The following is an 18358-nucleotide window of genomic DNA, read 5'->3' as shown; positions in this document are numbered from 1 at the left end:
CGATTAGGTTCAGGTCTGGTGACTGTGGAGGCCAGGTCATCTGGCGTAGCACCCCATCACTCTCCTTCTTGGTCAAATATCCCTTACACAGCCTGGAGGTGTGTTTGAGGTCATTGTCCTGTTGAAAAATAAATGATGGTCCAACTAAATGCAAACCGGATGGAATAGCATGCCGCTGCAAGATGTTGTGGTAGCCCAGCTGGTTCAGTATGCCTTCAATTTTGAATAAATCCCCAACAGTGTCACCAGCACCCCCACTCCATCACACCTCCTCATCCAAGCTTCACAGTGGGAACCAGGCATGTAGAGTCCATCCGTTCACCTTTTCTGCATCGCACAAAGACACGGTGGTTGGAACCAAAGATCTCAAATTCGGACTCATCAGACGAAAGCACAGATTTCCACTGGTCTAATGTCCATTCCTTGTGTTCCTTAGCCCAAACAAGTCTCTTCTGCTTGTTGCCTGTCCTTAGCAGTGGTTTCCTAGCAGCTATTTTACCATGAAGGCCTGCTGCACAAAGTCTCCTCTTAAGAGTTGTTGTAGAGATATGTCTGCTGCTAGAACTCTGTGTGGCATTGACCTGGTCTCTAATTTGAGCTGCTGTTAACCTACGATTTCTGAGGCTGGTGACTTGGTATTCCTTTCCTGGGGCAGTCTTCATGTGAGCCACTTTCTTTGTAGTGCTTGATGGTTTTTGCCACTGCACTTGGAGACACTTTCAAAGTCTTCGCAATTTTTCAGGCTGACTGACCTTCATTTCTTAAAGTAATCTGTTAGGGCAGTGAGAATCTGAAATTGCTTGCCTGAGGAGGTGGTGATGGCGAACTCAGTCGAGGGGTTCAAGAGAGGCCTGGATGTCTTCCTGGAGCAGAACCATATTGTATCATACAATTAGGTTCTGTAGAAGGACGTAGATCTGGGGATTTATTATGATGGAATATAGGCTGAACTGGATGGACAAATGTCTTTTTTCGGCCTTACTAACTATGTTACTATGTTACTATGTTAATCATGGCCACTTGTTTTTCTTTACCTAGCTGCTTTTTTCTTGCCATAATACAAATTCTAGCAGTCTATTCAGTAGGACTATCAGCTGTGTATCCACCAGACTTCTGCACAACACAACTGATTGTCCCAACCCCATTTATAAGGCAAGAAATCTCACTTATTAAACCTGACAGGGCACACCTGTGAAGTGAAAACCATTCCCGGTGACTACCTCTTGAAGCTCATCAAGAGAATGCCAAGAGTGTGCAAAGCAGTCATCAAAGCAAAAGGTGGCTACTTTGAAGAACCTATAATATAAGACATATTTTCAGTTGTTTCACACTTTTTTTGTAAAGTATATAATTCCACATGTGTTAATTCATAGTTTTGATGCCTTCAGTGTGAATGTACAATTTTCATAGTCATGAAAATACAGAAAAATGAGAAGGTGTGTCCAAACTTTTGCTCTGTACTGTACATCACAAGATTTTTGCTATCCTATAAAAGACCAAATAGCAGCAAATCAGTTAGTTGAAGGGTCTAAGAAGAACCCTATAGCCTAACATGTTGATCCAGAGGAAGGCAAAAACCCCATAGGCAGACATTAATAACTCCATATTAGCGGGTAAACTCCTTCCCGACTCCACATACCGTAATTGGAATAGTTCCCTGGATTAAGTTCTCATCACATAATCTATTGCCCATAATCTGTAATATAATATTTTTCATAATCTGTAATATAATATTTTTCAGGAAAGACATATCATGTGGCACAGAGTTCTTTAGTCTCACTGCTCTTACAGTAAAGACTCTGCTTCTGTTATTATGATTAAACTTCCTTTCCTCTAGACCAGTGTTTCCCAAACTCCAGTCGCCACAGCCCCCGACAGGTCATGTTTTCAGGATTCACTTAGTGTTGCACAGGTGATGGAATTATTATCAAGGCATCAGAAACTGCCACAGGTTTTATCACCTGTGCAATACTAACGAAATTCTGAAATCAGGATATGTTGAGGAGAATGAGGGCTGTCATTTGGGAAACACTGGCCTGGATGTAAATCAGGAGTAGGGAACCTCCAGCCCTCGAGCCGAGTGTGGCCCGTGGTGGCTTTTCATGTGGCCCGCGGTGGCTTTTCATGCAGCCCATGGGAAGGTTCCCAGAGTCCACCATGCTTGGCCCTCTAACCCCCAAGTGCACGGTATGCAGCGTTCATTACAGAATGCTGCCTGCCCTGCATATGGATGATGATGTCATCGGGGTGGGTGGGGTTAGTGGCCAATGTGCTCCTGTCCTCTTGTCCCAGAAGAGGAGATGCTGCCAGAGAGTCCAGAGGGATCTCTGTGCTGGCAGCTCTGTGCTTGTCTGCAGGTGATATGTGCCCCTCAGCTATGTGCCCCCCGTGATCTCTGTGTCCTCCCTGCTATGTGCCCCAATATGATCTCTGTGCCCCATCTGATCCCTTTGCCCCGCAACTTTAACCCCCTTGTGATCTCTGTGCCTCGCAACTATGTGCCCCATGTCATCTCTGTGCCCCCCCTGTAATCTCTGTGGCCCCAACTATGTGCCCACCGTGATCTCTGCCCCATAGGTTATGTCTAGTGATGAGCGAATATACTCATTACTCGATATTTCCCAAGCACGCTCTGGTGTCCGACGAGTAGTTTGTAGATCTCGGAGTTTTAGTTTTTAGCGCCGCAGCTGAATGATTTACATCTGTTAGCCAGCATATGTACATGTGCGGGTTCCCTAGCAACCAGGCAACCCCCATATGTATTTATGCTGGCTAACAGATGTAAATCATTCAGCTGCGGCTCTAAAAACTAAAAATCCGAGCACTAAAAAATTCTCGGAGGACACCCAAGCGTGCTCGGGAAATCTCGAGTAACAAGTATATTCGCTCATCACTAGTTATGTCCCCCTGCGAACCCTGTGCCCCCCAGCTATGTGCGCCCTGTGATTTCTGTGCACCCCAGTGATCTCTGTTCTCCCTTTGATCTCTCTGCCTCATGCAGCTATATGCCCCCTGTGGTTTCTGTGCCCTACAGCTATATGCCCCCTGTTATCTCTGTGCCTCCCTGCTGTGTGCCCCCTGTGATCTCTGTTCCCCCTGTGATCTCTCTACCTCTTCAGGTATATGCCCCCTGTGATTTCTGTGCCCTCCAGCTATATGCCCCCTGTGATTTCTGTGCCCTCCAGCTATATGCTCCCTGTTATTTCTGTGCCCTCCAGCTATATACCCCCCTGTGACTTCTGTGCCCTCCAGCTATATGCCCCCCTGTGATTTCTCTGCCCTCCAGCTATATGCCCCCTGTGATCTCTGTGCCCACCAGCTTTGTGCATCCCTGTTATCTATGTGCCCCCTGTGATCCCTGTGCCCTCTGCTATGTACCACCCTGTGATATTTGTGCTCCCATGTGATCTGTGCCCCCTGTGATCTGTCCCCTCCAGCTATATGTGCCCCAGCTATGTGCCCCTCCATGATCTCTGTGCCCCCAGCTATGTGCCCTACTGTGATCTTTTTGCCCCCCTATGACCTCTGTGCCCCCTGCGATCTTTGTGCCACCCCTGGGAATGCAGCTGTGAGAAGCAACATGATCAGCATCACCTAACATCACAGCTGCACAAAAGAGAAGCACTCCAGGTGTCACATTAAGGGTGAGTTACGGTAATTAATTTTCTGACTAAATATACCAGGGTCATTTTCAAGGTGATCATTTTTATGTGGCCCCCGAATGATGCTAGAAATTTCCAAATGGCCCCCGGCTGGAGAAACGTTTTCCACCCATGAAGTAGAGGATGCTCCCTTGCCCCCGTTGCAGGCCTAGGTGTAAAAAAATCATTAGAAATATCTCCCACAATTCCATCACAGAGCTCCTACACTGACAGTCCACATGCAGGTCCTGCCCTGTGAGTTTTAGATTAATACAGGCTATAGAATATGACAGAAGATGTTAGGAATTCTGAATATGCTTTGTGTACAAAGTGGTCGGGATAAGAAATGGAGAGTAAAGTTCCCTGTGCAAAAAACTTATGTATGGTCCTCCACCCTTAAGTAACACGTCATACAATTAAAACGAGTTTTACACATAAGCACCATGCACATGACACATACGTCACACAGGCACCATGCACTCATGAGACATGCATCATGAAAGAATCATACACATGACACAAGTCACACAAGCACCAAGCATACATGACATACATGTCACACAAGCACCATGTACACGGCATATATGTCACACAGGTACCATGCACACATGACACACACTTCAAAAACGTCTCTTTTTTTCTCTATTTGACCCTCTCTCTCTCAGCAAGGGCCCACCTGGGATTTCACCGATACTCGCAAGGCCAGTCTGACGCTGCTTGCTACCAACATAAAACTGTATATTTATAATACAAAACAGATCACACAGATAGGGATGACGTCAAACTTACCATTCCAGGTTCATTGAAAACGTCTCCTCTCATGGAATCTACTGGGATGCATTGACTGGCATGACCATTGCAAAAGCAGTTTCCTCTGACAATCATTTCATATATCGCATAGTAATATTTTTCCTGCTGCTCACTTTGCCATCCATTGCCTAATGTATCTCCAAAGGTGTGAAGCTTTGTAAAATTAATTCTTAAATTTGTTATGGTAATTATATCTAAAAAAGAACAATATTTAATGTTAACAGGAAAAAAAGCAAGAATTATAATCATAATACTTAAGAAATAAATTGTGATATTCATTAGGCAGTCTAATCTTACATTTGTACGTCAAATAACTACCGCTTACAATAAAAAAAATCACGTGTGCAATACACTGCATTTATGAAGCTATGCACAAATAGCTTCCCTCTAAATTGGTGTAGCTTTAGATAAAGTTCATATAGAGAATAATATGACCAAAAACAATTAAGAACCACTATTTCTGGTTATTTGAAATTATTGTATTTTCAGACCTTGTATGTAGGCATCATATGGATCATCAATATCAAAACTGGGATCTAGAGCTTTCAAAACCACCTAGGCATAATTAAAAGGCATAATTAGTTTTAGACAAACCAGTGTATTGAAGAAATCTATACTTTTATACAAATTTGCTTAATGCATAGTTTGTTTAAAGAGGCCATGTCACTGGGTCAGAAGTGGACAGATTTTACTCTAATTTTATTCCCTCTGCTCCCTCTTTATTTTTTTTAATAAAATCCCCCACATGATTTCAGAGATGGTTTATTAAGTACTAATTTTTGCGGTCTTTACCAAAGGGACTTTGCTCATAGGATCCTCTGGGGCATATATTTAGGCTGCTCTCCAGTATTACCCTGTGAGCAACACCCCTTGGTAAAGACCATAACAATTTGTACTGAGTATAAGGCCCATATGTCTGGAACGCAATTGCGGAATTAAATTAAACAAAAAATGAAATACTCAGACAAGCAACGGGAATAAAATAAAAGTAAAAACTGGCCACTTTGATCTCATGACAAGTTTTATTAACCCCTTTACCCCCAAGGGTGGTTTGCACGTTAATGACCAGGCCAATTTTTACAATTCTGACCACTGTCCCTTTATGAGGTTATAACTCCGAAACGCTTCAACGGATCCTGGTGATTCTGACATTGTTTTCTCGTGACATATTGTACTTCATGATAGTGGTAAAATTTCTTTGATAGTACCTGCGTTTATTTGTGAAAAAAACGGAAATTTGGCGAAAATTTTGAAAATTTCGCAATTTTCAAACTTTGAATTTTTATGCAATTAAATCACAGAGATATGTCACACAAAATACTTAATAAGTAACATTTCCCACATGTCTCCTTTACATCAGCATAATTTTGGAACCAATTTTTTTTTTTGTTAGGGAGTTATAAGGGTTAAAAGTTGACCAGCAATTTCTCATTTTTACAACACCATTTTTTTTTAGGGACCACGTCTCATTTGAAGTCATTTTGAGGGGTCTATATGATAGAAAATGCCCAAGTGTGACACCATTCTAAAAACTGCACCCCTCAAGGTGCTCAAAACCACATTCAAGAAGTTTATTAACCCTTCAGGTGTTTAATAGGAATTTTTGGAATGTTTAAATAAAAATGAACATTTAACTTTTTTACACAAAAAATTTACTTCAGCTCCAATTTGTTTTATTTTACCAAGGGTAACAGGAGAAATTGGACCCAAAAAGTTGTTGTCCAATTTGTCCTGAGTACGCTGATACCCCATATGTGGCAGTAAACCACTGTTTGGGCGCATGGGAGAGCTCGGAAGGGAAGGAGCGCTATTTGACTTTTCAATGCAAAATTGACAGGAATTGAGATGGGACGCCATGTTGCGTTTGGAGAGCCACTGATGTGCCTAAACATTGAAACCCCCCACAAGTGACACCATTTTGGAAAGTAGACCCCCTAAGGAACTTATCTGGATGTGTGGTGAGCACTTTGACCCACCAAGTGCTTCACAGAAGTTTATAATGCAGAACCGTAAAAATAAAAAATCATATTTTTTAACAAAAATTATATTTTTGCCCCCAATTTTTTATTTTTCCAAGGGTAAGAGAAGAAATTGGACCTCAAAAGTTGTTGTCCAATTTGTCCTGAGTACGCTGATACCCCATATGTGGCAGTAAACCACTGTTTGGGCGCATGGGAGAGCTCGGAAGGGAAGGAGCGCAGTTTGACTTTTCAATGCAAAATTGACAGAAATTGAGATGGGACGCCATGTTGCGTTTCGAGAGCCACTGATGTGCCTAAACATTGAAACCCCCCACAAGTGACACCATTTTGGAAAGTAGACCCCCTAAGGAACTTATCTAGAGGTGTGGTGAGCACTTTGACCCACCAAGTGCTTCACAGAAGTTTATAATGCAGAACCGTAAAAATAAAAAATCATATTTTTTCACAAAAATTATATTTTTGCCCCCAATTTTTTATTTTTCCAAGGGTAAGAGAAGAAATTGGACCTCAAAAGTTGTTGTCCAATTTGTCCCGAGTACGTTGATACCCCATATGTGGCAGTAAACCACTGTTTGGGCGCATGGGAGAGCTCGGAAGGGAAGGAGCGCCGTTTGACTTTTCAATGCAAAATTGACAGGAATTGAGATGGGACGCCATGTTGCGTTTGGAGAGCCACTGATGTGCCTAAACATTGAAACCCCCTACAAGTGACACCATTTTGGAAAGTAGACCCCCTAAGGAACTTATCTGGATGTGTGGTGAGCACTTTGACCCACCAAGGGCTTCACAGAAGTTTATAATGCAGAGCCATAAAAATAAAACAAAATTTTTTTCCCACAAAAATTATTTTTTAGCCCCCAGTTTTGTATTTTCCCTAGGGTAACAGGAGAAATTGGACCCCTAAAGTTGTTGTCCAATTTGTCCTGAGTACGCTGATACCCCATATGTGGGGGGGAACCACCGTTTGGGCGCATGGGAGGGTTCGGAAGGGAAGGAGCGCCATTTGGAATGCAGACTTAGATGGAATGGTCTGCAGGCGTCACATTGCGTTTGCAGAGCCCCTAATGTACCTAAACAGTAGAAACCCCCCACAAGTGACACCATTTTGGAAAGTAGACCCCCTAAGGAACTCATCTTGATGTGTTGTGAGAGCTTTGAACCCCCAAGTATTTCACTACAGTTCATAACGCAGAGCCATGCAAATAAAAAATATTTTTTTTTCCACAAATATTATATTTTAGCCCCCAGTTTTGTATTTTTCCAAGGTTAGCAGGAGAAATTGGACCCTAAATGTTGTTGTCCAATTTGTCCTGAGTACGCTGATACCCGATATGTGGGGGGGAACCACCGTTTGGGCGCATGGGAGGGCTCGGAAGGGAAGGAGCATCATTTGGAATGCAGACTTAGATGGATTGGTCTGCAGGCGTCACATTGCGTTTGCAGAGCCCCTAATGTACCTAAACAGTAGAAACCCCCCACAAGTGACCCCATATTGGAAACTAGACCCCTCAATGAACTTATCTAGATGTGTTGTGAGAACTTTGAACCCCCAAGTGTTTCACTACAGTTTATAACGCAGAGCCGTGAAAATAAAAAATCTTTTTGTTTTCCCACAAAAATTATTTTTTAGCCCCCAGTTTTGTATTTTCCCAAGGGTAACAGGAGAAATTGGTCCACAAAAGTTGTTGTCCAATTTGTCCTGAGTACGCTGATACCCCATATGTTGGGGTAAACCCCTGTTTGGGCACACAGGAGAGCTCGGAAGGGAAGGAGCACTGTTTTACTTTTTCAACGCAGAATTGGCTGGAATTGAGATCGGACGCCATGTCGTGTTTGGAGAGCCCCTGATGTGCCGAAACAGTGGAAACCCCCCAATTATAACTGAAACCCTAATCTAAACACACCACTAACCCTAATTCCAACGGTAACCCTAACCACACCTCTAACCCTGACACACCCCTAACCCTAATCCCAACCCTATTCCCAACTGTAAATGTAATCTAAACCCTAACCCTAACTTTAGCCCCAACCCTAACTGTAGCCCCAACCCTAACCCTAACCCTAGCCCTAACCCTAGCCCTAACCCTAGCCCTAACCCTAACCCTAGCCCTAACCCTAGCCCTAACCCTAACCCTAGCCCTAACCCTAGCCCTAACCCTAACCCTAGCCCTAACCCTAGCCCTAACCCTAACCCTAGCCCTAACCCTAGCCCTAACCCTAGCCCTAACCCTAACCCTAGCCCTAACCCTAGCCCTAACCCTAGCCCTAGCCCTAGCCCTAACCCTAGCCCTAACCCTAGCCCTAACCCTAACCCTAACCCTAATCCTAGCCCTAACCCTAGCCCTAATGGGAAAATGGAAATAAATACATTTTTTTTTATTTTTCCCTAACTAAGGGGGTGATGAAGGGGGGTTTGATTTACTTTTATAGCGAGTTTTTTAGCGGATTTTTATGATTGGCAGCCGTCACACACTGAAAGACCCTTTTTATTGCAAAAAATATTTTTTGCAATACCACATTTTGAGAGCTATAATTTTTCCATATTTTGGTCCACAGAGTCATGTGAGGTCTTGTTTTTTGCGGGACGAGTTGACGTTTTTATTGAAAACATTTTTGGGCACGTGACATTTTTTTATCGCTTTTTATTCCGATTTTTGTGAGGAAGAATGACCAAAAGCCAGCTATTCATGAATTTCTATTGGGGGAGGCGTTTATACCGTTCCGCGTTTGGTAAAATTGATAAATCAGTTTTATTCTTCGGGTCAGTACGATTACAGCGACACCTCATTTATATCATTTTTTTATGTTTTGGCGCTTTTATACGATAAAAACTATTTTACAGAAAAAATAATTATTTTTGCATCGCTTTATTCTCAGGACTATAACTTTTTTATTTTTTTGCTGATGATGCTGTATGGCGGCTCTTTTTTTGCGGGACAATATGACGCTTTCAGCGGTATCATGGTTATTTATATCTGTCCTTTTGATCGCGTGTTATTCCACTTTTTGTTCGGCAGTATGATAATAAAGCGTTGTTTTTTGCCTTGTTTTTTTTTTTTTTTTTCTTACGGTGTTTACTGAAGGGGTTAACTAGTGGGACAGTTTTATAGGTCGGGTCGTTACGGACGCGGCGATACTAAATATGTGTACTTTTATTGGTTTTTTTTTTTTATTTAGATGAAGAAATGTATTTATGGGAATAATATATTTTTTTTTTTTTCATTATTTTGGAATATTTTTTTTTATTTTTTTTACACATTTGGAAATTTTTTTTTTAACTTTTTTACTTTGTCCCAAGGGGGGACATCACAGATCAGTGATCTGACAGTTTGCACAGCACTCTGTCAGATCACTGATCTGACATGCAGCGCTGCAGCCTTCACAGTGCCTGCTCTGAGCAGGCTCTGTGAAGCCACCTCCCTCCCTGCAGGACCCGGATCCGCGGCCATCTTGGATCCGGGGCTTGAGCAGGGAGGGAGGTGAGGAGACCCTCGCAGCAACGCGATCACATCGCGTTGCTGCGGGGGGCTCAGGGAAGCCCGCAGGGAGCCCCCTCCCTGCGCGGTGCTTCCCTGCACCGCCGGCACATCGCGATCATGTTTGATCGCGGTGTGCCAGGGGTTAATGTGCCGGGGGCGGTCCGTGACCGCTCCTGGCACATAGTGCCGGATGTCAGCTGCGATAAGCAGCTGACACCCGGCCGCGATCGGCCGCGCTCCCCCCGTGAGCGCGGCCGATCGGCTATGACGTACTATCCCGTCCAGGGTCAGATAAGCCCAGGGCACCTCGACGGGATAGTACGTCTAAGGTCACAGAGGGGTTAAAGCACAGCTCAAAATAAAAAAGATGAATATTTATGTTTTTTGTTATTACAGCTATATTAATGTGAGCAATTATTCAATGTAAAATTGTAATGTAAAACTTAAAAAAAAAAAAAAAATTAACAGACTTTAAATGTCACAAGCAAATTTAGTTCTAATTAGGATATCTATGTGAGTCCTTCATCTTTGTTGGATAATAAATAATAATCTTTATTTTTATATAGCGCTAACATATTCCGCAGCGCTTTACAGGTAGCACACATTATCATCGCTGTCCCTCATGGGGCTCACAATCTAAATTCCCTATCAGTACGTCTTTGAATTGTGGGAGGAAACCGGAGTACCCGGAGGAAACCCATGCAAACACAGGGAGAACATACAAACTCCTTGCAGATGTTGTCCTTGGAGGGATTTGAACCCAGGACTCCAGCGCTGCAATGCTAACCACTGAGTCACCATACTGCCCAGTGTTGGACAAACACTGATGTGCTTGTATTTCTCACAGAGATAATTGTTTACTTTGTTGCTGTAGTATTTCTTCACTACTAGTTGGATATGTTGTGCGTAAAGGTGATGAATCCAGGAACATTGTGAGGTCCATAACACATCTTTAATACCCCTGTGCTTATCTGGATCCACATGAACATCAGACTTTGATTCATCACTGCCTTTGTGCCTATTTCTGTCTAGCTTTGTGTTTTCGCCTTTTGCACCAACTACTTTATTCTAGTTGCACCTTTTTGAAGTTTATTTTGCCTGTGTTTTTTGGTTTCCGTTTTGTTAGTGGAATTTTGTTAGCTGTTTTTGCCCGATTCATGAATTTTGAGTTTTTAAATAGTTGCAAAATTTAGCTCCTTTCTGCCATCGGACTGAATAGTTTGTCCGATGGCAGATCCTCTGCTTTGATGCAGGTTCCGGCGGTGAGCCTGCATCAAAGTCAGGACAGGTCAGCTGTTTTTTACATAGACTTTAATTGGCGAGTGCCACTCAATTCTCAGAGGCAAACCATGCATTCTGCAATATTTTTTCCTCGGACCTAGATACAAGTGGTATCTGTCAAAACCACGGATATCACTCATCCGATTTAAATGGTCATCTGCACGGGGCCTTACACAGACATCAGCCTGTAAGAAGACCCCACTCAATGGCAGGCCCATTGACATTATAATAAAAAAAGTTACAGATCACCGAAAATGGCGATTCAAACCAATTTTTTGTTTACTGACACAGAATTTCATCAAAATAAACATTTAGTTAGGATACAGTTGGATCTGTCCATTTCATTATTCATTTTTGGGGATTTAGAATATAAATCTACATATAGTATAAACTCAGCCCTCTGGGGTATTACCTCTCCTTCGGAGGAAGGCTCCATGTCTGAATATCTTGAATCACAGACTACATCTCCTATTTCATCAGCATGACCTTCAGAAATGTGTGGAAAAGCTAAATCACAATTTTGTGCAAAATATCTGAACACCTTCCATGTCTTCCCAAAATCCCGAGATCGCTCAACTAACATTGCAGCAGGGCGGAATGTCTGGAGAAACAACATAACAAACAAGTAAATAACAGCAATAGCAAAAAGAACAAACGCATCCGAAACTTCAAACTGTTAGACCTCATTAACAGGAACATATTCTCAGCCAGTCAGGGTAATGGTCTGTATAAGGACAATGCATTGAACTATAAAAGTCAGTGTGGTAGTGTATATGAGTGATTTTCCACATGGAATAATAGTCAACATGGAAAAAAAATCTCACTGATCTTGTCCATAATGCAGATTGGACAGTGTGATTTCTAAGGCTGGAGTCACACTAGTCTGTAATAAGGACCAGTGCTATGCGATAGAAAATCACATAGCACTCGGACCAGTATTCTACTATGGGGCAGCTCACATCCCCAGATTTTTCCTTGGCCGTTTTCAGTGTGCGAGGGAAATCGCAGCATGCTGCGATTGTCACCGACACTCGGCAGAGAAATGTCTCAATCGCACAAATATAAGCCTATGGGTGTGAGTGAGACAGCGCACATCACTCGGATATCATCCGAGTGCTGTGCGCTAAACGCTGACCCCGGCAACGGAGGAGATGGAGAAATTCATTTCTCCGCCTCCTCCACAGCTGTGCTCCTATTCTCTCTGTGCGAGAGGCTCGGAGCACAGACACATAACACTCGGCTCCCACTCGCAGCAGAGCAGGAGCCGAGGGTCATTAGCATATTGCATCCGATGCTGTCATATTGGATGCAATACGCTAGTGTGACGCCGGCCTAATAGTAATATTTCCAGCTCCTGTCTGCAGATGAGAGCTCAGAAATGCAAGAAGAACTCAATTTGTGGATGTAACAGGTTAGAGAAACAAACAATCATGTGAACTCAACCTAAAGCTGCAGTTGCTGGCTTTACTACTCCTATATATTCATTTTTACTTCTATAATGCCAACATATTCCACAGCACTTTACAATATACTGCATTTTTCAGAATATAAGAAGCACTTTTTTCCCTCAAATTTGGGAGGCAATTGGAGGGGCGTCTTTTAATCCAAAGGTAGGTTACCCGGGGTAGCGGCTGCAGTGGAGTGGGATCACAGGAGGCAGGGTAACTGCTTCAGGAGGATGGCGCTGGTAGCAGGAATGAGGAGATGCTGCGGGCAGCATCCTGGGAGGAGGAGGTGTCCCGTCGCTGCGGGGCTGAAGGCCCTGAGCTCTCCTAAATGTCGGCACTCAACAGAATCCGGGGCCACCAGAATCACCCCACTCCTACTGCCGCCGGCCTCCTGTGACCCTGCTCCACCGCCGTCAACCTCCCGTAAGCTACCATAAAATAACTAAATAAACGCACCACCATTTTATTTAAAATATTTTTTTTCTATTTTCCTCCACAAAATTTGGGTGCGTCTTATAGTCTGCTAAATATGATATACATATCACCAAATAAGATTTCAAGTTTGGTTTTTAAAAAAAATGCTAATTTTGTTGTATATATCACATTTGTAACATGTTAGCATTCAGTTATGAATTAAAATAATGTTGTTTTTTAAATTCAGAATTATTTTCCCATGAGATACATTTCAAAGACATGTTACCTTAAAGGTCATCACAAGATGGCTGAACTGAAACAATGTTTCTAGGTCAAGTCTAATGCTGACCAGGTCAACTCCTAAGGAAAAAAAGGTTTACATGAGCTAAAACTTTTTATCTTAGGGTGCTCATCCAATGATATGAGTATTAGCGTAATCAAATTCCCACTGTTGTAAATTCCCACTGTAGGTAAACCATACATGTGTATACAGTTATATTCTATATATGGCCATCTAAAAAGAGTTGTTCGTAGCCATAAACCCTTATTGTCACAACTCACAGCCTTGACAAGGACAAAATTTACTGCGTTGCTTGAAGTTTGTTAACTCTGTCACCAGATTTCACAACACAAACTGCACACATTATTAAATAAGTCTTAGACCTAATGAGCCTGGTGTATTTTAAAAAAACATGTTATAAATTGCTTTAAAATCTTTTTTTTTTTAAAGTTTTGATACCTGATATTTAGATGAACTATTTATGAGTACAGCTCTGGCTCTAGCTAGAATTATCATTATCATCATTTGTCATCTTAATATTATGATTACACAACCATTCTGACAAGGATTTTCAAATTAAGTACATCAGGTCTAAGAAATGCATTTAATAGTATATGCAGTTAATGCTGTGAAATTTGGTGACCAATCTTCTTTAAATATTTTGTGTATTCTTGCATAATTCTTTCTCTTTCTTCAGTGGAGAGATTACTAAACAAAGTGATCCAGAACTCTTGCAGAATTTGCATAAGAACTACTTTGTTTTATATACAGGCTCCTATTCCTCAAGAATGGTGAAAATGGCCAGCCTTGATGAGGTGGTGTGTTGGAGTCATATATTATGATTAATTAAAGGGAGCACAAATCAAAAATCTTAGGGTACCGTCACACAGTGGCATTTTGATCGCTATGACGGCACGATCCGTGACGTTCCAGCGATATATCCGTGACGTTCGAGCGATCTCGCTGTGTCTGACACGCTCCTGCGATCAGGGACCCCGCTGAGAATCGTACGTCGTAGCAGATCGTTTGAAACTTTCTTTCGTCGTCTAGTGTCCCGCTGTGGCGGCATGATCGCATCGTGTAACAAAGGTGTGAACGATATTGCATACGATGTGCGCATAGTAACCAACGGCTTCTACATCGCACATACGTCATAAAATTATCGCTCCAGCGTCGTACATTGCAAAGTGTGACAGCCGTCTACGACGCTGGAGCGATATTGTTACGATGCTGGAGCGTCACGGATCGTGCCGTCGTAGCGATCAAAATGCCACTGTGTGACCGTACCCTTACTCTAGTCAGTGACTGAAGTAATATTTCTGGAGTAAGGAATACCACAGGTTGTCATGAGTTAGATGAAATGTTGCAGTATGCCTCCACCGTGCCCTGGTCTCCACAGCTCCACCCATTTTAGCAGAGCTGCGAGAAACAGTTACAATTACAAGTTATGAAAATTTTTTTGCAAATGTTAAAAGCAATTTACACTAGAATTCTGGTGAAATTGATTTGATGAATTGTGACTAAAGTACCCACAAAATGAAATATGATTAAAAAGAGTTGTAAATAATACAAATGTGTCAAAGTTTTTAATGGTAGCAATATTGGTTCAGAACATTTCTATAAATGGCATACAAAATTGTTGTCAAGAAGAGAAAACTGTCCAACATGTCTAGTAGGTTGTACCATTCCCACCTATAGCATTGCTTAACGACTTGTATGTATAGTATGAGACAATCAAAACTCACACTTAAATGACATCTAACTGATCCTCCTAACTTGATTAGGAGGACCTCTTACTAAACACATAGGGTCCAATTCATCAAACTTTTGCGCCATAAAAATTGTTTAAAAGCTGTTAAAAATTGCAAAATTTAGCACAACTCAGAGTGGAGTGGAGCTGGGACATGAAGGGAACGTAGTGAAAATGTGACACCATAGTTAGACTAATTCATGAGTAGATGTTGCTCTCCTTTCTAAAGAAATCTTACTACAGCTATGAACTTGAGTAAGATTTCTGATGTTGTACATGGAGGTACATGCCACTCATCAGACATTCCAATTCATTAACCCCTTTAACCCCGAGGGTGGTTTGCATGTTAATGACCAAGCCAATTTTTACACTTCTGACCACTGTCCCTTTCTGAATAACTTTGGAATGTTTTAATGGATTCTGGTGATTCTGGCATTATTTTTTCATGACATATTGTACTTCATGTCAGTGATAAAATTTCTTTGATATGACTTGCAATTATTTGTGAAAAAAATGGAAATTTGGTGAAAATTTGGAAAATTTCGCAATTTTCCAAATTTGAATTTTTATACCCTTAAATCACAGAGATATGTCACAAAAAATACTTAACAGGTAACATTTCCCACATGTCTACTATAAATCAGCACAATTTTAGAACCAAAATTGTTTTTGTTAGGAAGTTATAAGGCTTAAAATTTAAACAGCAATTTCTTATTTTTACACCATTTTTTTTAAGGGACCACCTCACATTTGAAGTTTATATGACAGAAAATACCCAAAAGTGACACCATTCTAAAAAGTTCACCCCTCAAGGTGCTCAAAACCACATTCAAGATATTTATTAACCCTTCAGGTGCTTCACAGGAAGTTTTGCAATGTTTTTTTTAAAAATGAACAGTTATCTTTTAGTGATGAGCGAATATACTCTTTACTCGAGATTTCTGGAGCATGCTCGGGGTCCTCCGAGTATTTTTTAGTGCCCAGAGATTTAGTTTTTCTTGCCTCAGCTGAATGATTTACATCTGTTAGCCAGCATAAGTACATGTGGGGGTTGCCTAGTTGCTAGGGAATCCCCACATGTACTTATGCTGGCTAACAGATGTAAATCATTCAGCTGCGGCAAGAAAAACTAAATCTCTGAGCATTAAAAAATACTCAGAGGACCCCCGAGCATGCTCGAGAAATCTTGAGTAACGAGTATATTGGCTCATCACTAGTGTTGAGCATTCCGATACCGCAAGTATCGGGTATCGGCCGATATTTGCGGTATTGGAATTCCGATACTGAATTCCGATACTTCCCGCGTATCGGATACCGGAATCGGAAGTTCCCAGAATTCAAATTGAACGCAGCAGCCAATGAGGAATGAATGAAAGTGTGGGCACATCCTGTTTAGCATGGTGGGCATGTAAGTACTGGCAAGGCTTGGATTGGCTGCTGAAATGATGTCACTCTGCACTATAAAAAAGCGCTGCCGCCATTTTGCGCTCACTCTGCTGTGATTTCAGTTAGGGACAGGACGCTGTGTTCTAACTGAGGGCCAGTTGAGCTTGCTAATTGCTTTATTTTCCTTTCCAAAGGCTAATTTAGCAAAACGCTGTGTGTTCTTCACTGTTCACCTTGCTCTTGCCTTGCAGCGCTGTTTTAACAGCGTTCTGCAAGGTCTCTGTGTGTGTGTGTGTGTGCAGCTCACTCTGTAGTCTGTGTGCAGCCATATACCCGGTTGTATTCAGCTCAGGGGGGGTTCACACTGCCTCACACAGTTGTTCTTTTTTGCTCTTAGTGCAGCCTGCTGCACATTTTTTCTCAAATTTCCTATTAGTGTTTTTCCACCAGTCTCCAGCTCTATTGTGGAAAAACACTACATAGGATAACCTAGAGGGGGGTTTTTGGGCCTTGCAGCGCCGTTTACGGCTGTCTGCACGGTCTCCGTGTGAGCCCAGCTCGCCCTGTAGTCTGTGTGCAGCCATAGCCGGTTGGATTCAGCTCAGGGTTCGTTACTGGCTCATACCTTGAGAAAAATTTTCCTTTTTTTCAAATAGTGCAGCCTGTTTAAAATTTGAAAAAAAAAATTCCTATTAGTGTCTTTCCACTCGTATCCAGCTAAATAGTGGAAAAACACTATATAGGATAACCTAGAGGAGGGTTTTTTGGCCTTGCAGCGCCGTTTACGGCTGTCTGCACGGTCTCCGTGTGAGCCCAGCTCGCCCTGTAGTCTGTGTGCAGCCATAGCCGGTTGGATTCAGCTCAGGGTTCGTTACTGGCTCATACCTTGCGAAAAATTTTCCTTTTTTTTCAAATAGTGCAGCCTGTTTAAAATTTGACAAAAAAAAAATCCTATAAGTGTCTTTCCACTCGTATCCAGCTAAATAGTGGAAAAACACTATATAGGATAACCTAGAGGAGGGTTTTTTGGCCTTGCAGCGCCGTTTACGGCTGTCTGCACGGTCTCCGTGTGAGCCCAGCTCGCCCTGTAGTCTGTGTGCAGCCATAGCCGGTTGGATTCAGCTCAGGGTTCGTTACTGGCTCATACCTTGAGAAAAATTTTCCTTTTTTTGAAATAGTGCAGCCTGTTTAAAATTTGAAAAAAAAAAAATTCCTATTAGTGTCTTTCCACCAGTCTCCAGCTCAATTGTGGAAAAACACTACATAGGATAACCTAGAGGGTTTTTTTGGGGCCTTGCAGCGCCGTTTACGGCTGTCTGCACGGTCTCTGTGTGAGCGCAGCTCGCCCTGTAGTCTGTGTGCAGCCATAGCCGGTTGGATTCAGCTCAGGGTGCGTTACTGCCTCATACCTTGAAAAACAATTTCCTTTTTTTCAAATAGTGCAGCCAGTTTAAAATTTGAAAAAAAAAATTCCTATTAGTGTCTTTCCACTTGTATCCAGCTAAATAGTGGAAAAACACTATATAGGATAACCTAGAGGAGGGTTTTTTGGCCTTGCAGCGCCGTTTACGGCTGTCTGCACGGTCTCCGTGTGATTTAAACTAGCTCTGTAGCCCGATCTGCACCAAAAAAAAGTTAAGTTCACCAAACACAACTTAACACTTGTGTAGGCCACATTTGAAAAATAATAAAGTTTAGTCCACAATTTACAACATTAGTGTTTCTTACACCTGTTAGGAGGAGCATTACAGGAATAAGCACACTAAGGCCTTAGTACTTTTCTGCTTATCTTTATCTGTCAACCAAGATGAAGAGGGCAGGGAGTAAGGCACGTGGGCGTGGGCGCGGAGCAGGGAGAGGAGCAGGGAGAGGACGTGGTGATTCTGT

The 18358-nt window shown here is 42.3% G+C and overlaps 1 protein-coding gene across 1 annotated transcript in view; it reads right to left on the bottom strand.

Annotated features, from left to right (window-relative positions):
* LOC138674514 (laminin subunit beta-4-like) overlaps positions 1 to 18358 on the bottom strand; it is a 341174-nt gene that overhangs the window by 262298 nt on the left and 60518 nt on the right. The window contains exons 5-8 of the mRNA XM_069762342.1: positions 13342 to 13415; positions 11606 to 11794; positions 4943 to 5006; positions 4431 to 4645 (exon numbers count right to left, since the gene is read on the bottom strand). Of these exons, the coding sequence (XP_069618443.1) occupies positions 4431 to 4645; positions 4943 to 5006; positions 11606 to 11794; positions 13342 to 13415 (542 nt within the window). The remainder of the gene's footprint in view (positions 1 to 4430; positions 4646 to 4942; positions 5007 to 11605; positions 11795 to 13341; positions 13416 to 18358) is intronic.

This window comes from Ranitomeya imitator, chromosome 4, assembly GCF_032444005.1.
Source record: "Ranitomeya imitator isolate aRanImi1 chromosome 4, aRanImi1.pri, whole genome shotgun sequence".
Lineage (NCBI taxonomy): Eukaryota > Metazoa > Chordata > Amphibia > Anura > Dendrobatidae > Ranitomeya > Ranitomeya imitator.
This window is presented reverse-complemented; position numbering and strand designations above follow the sequence as displayed.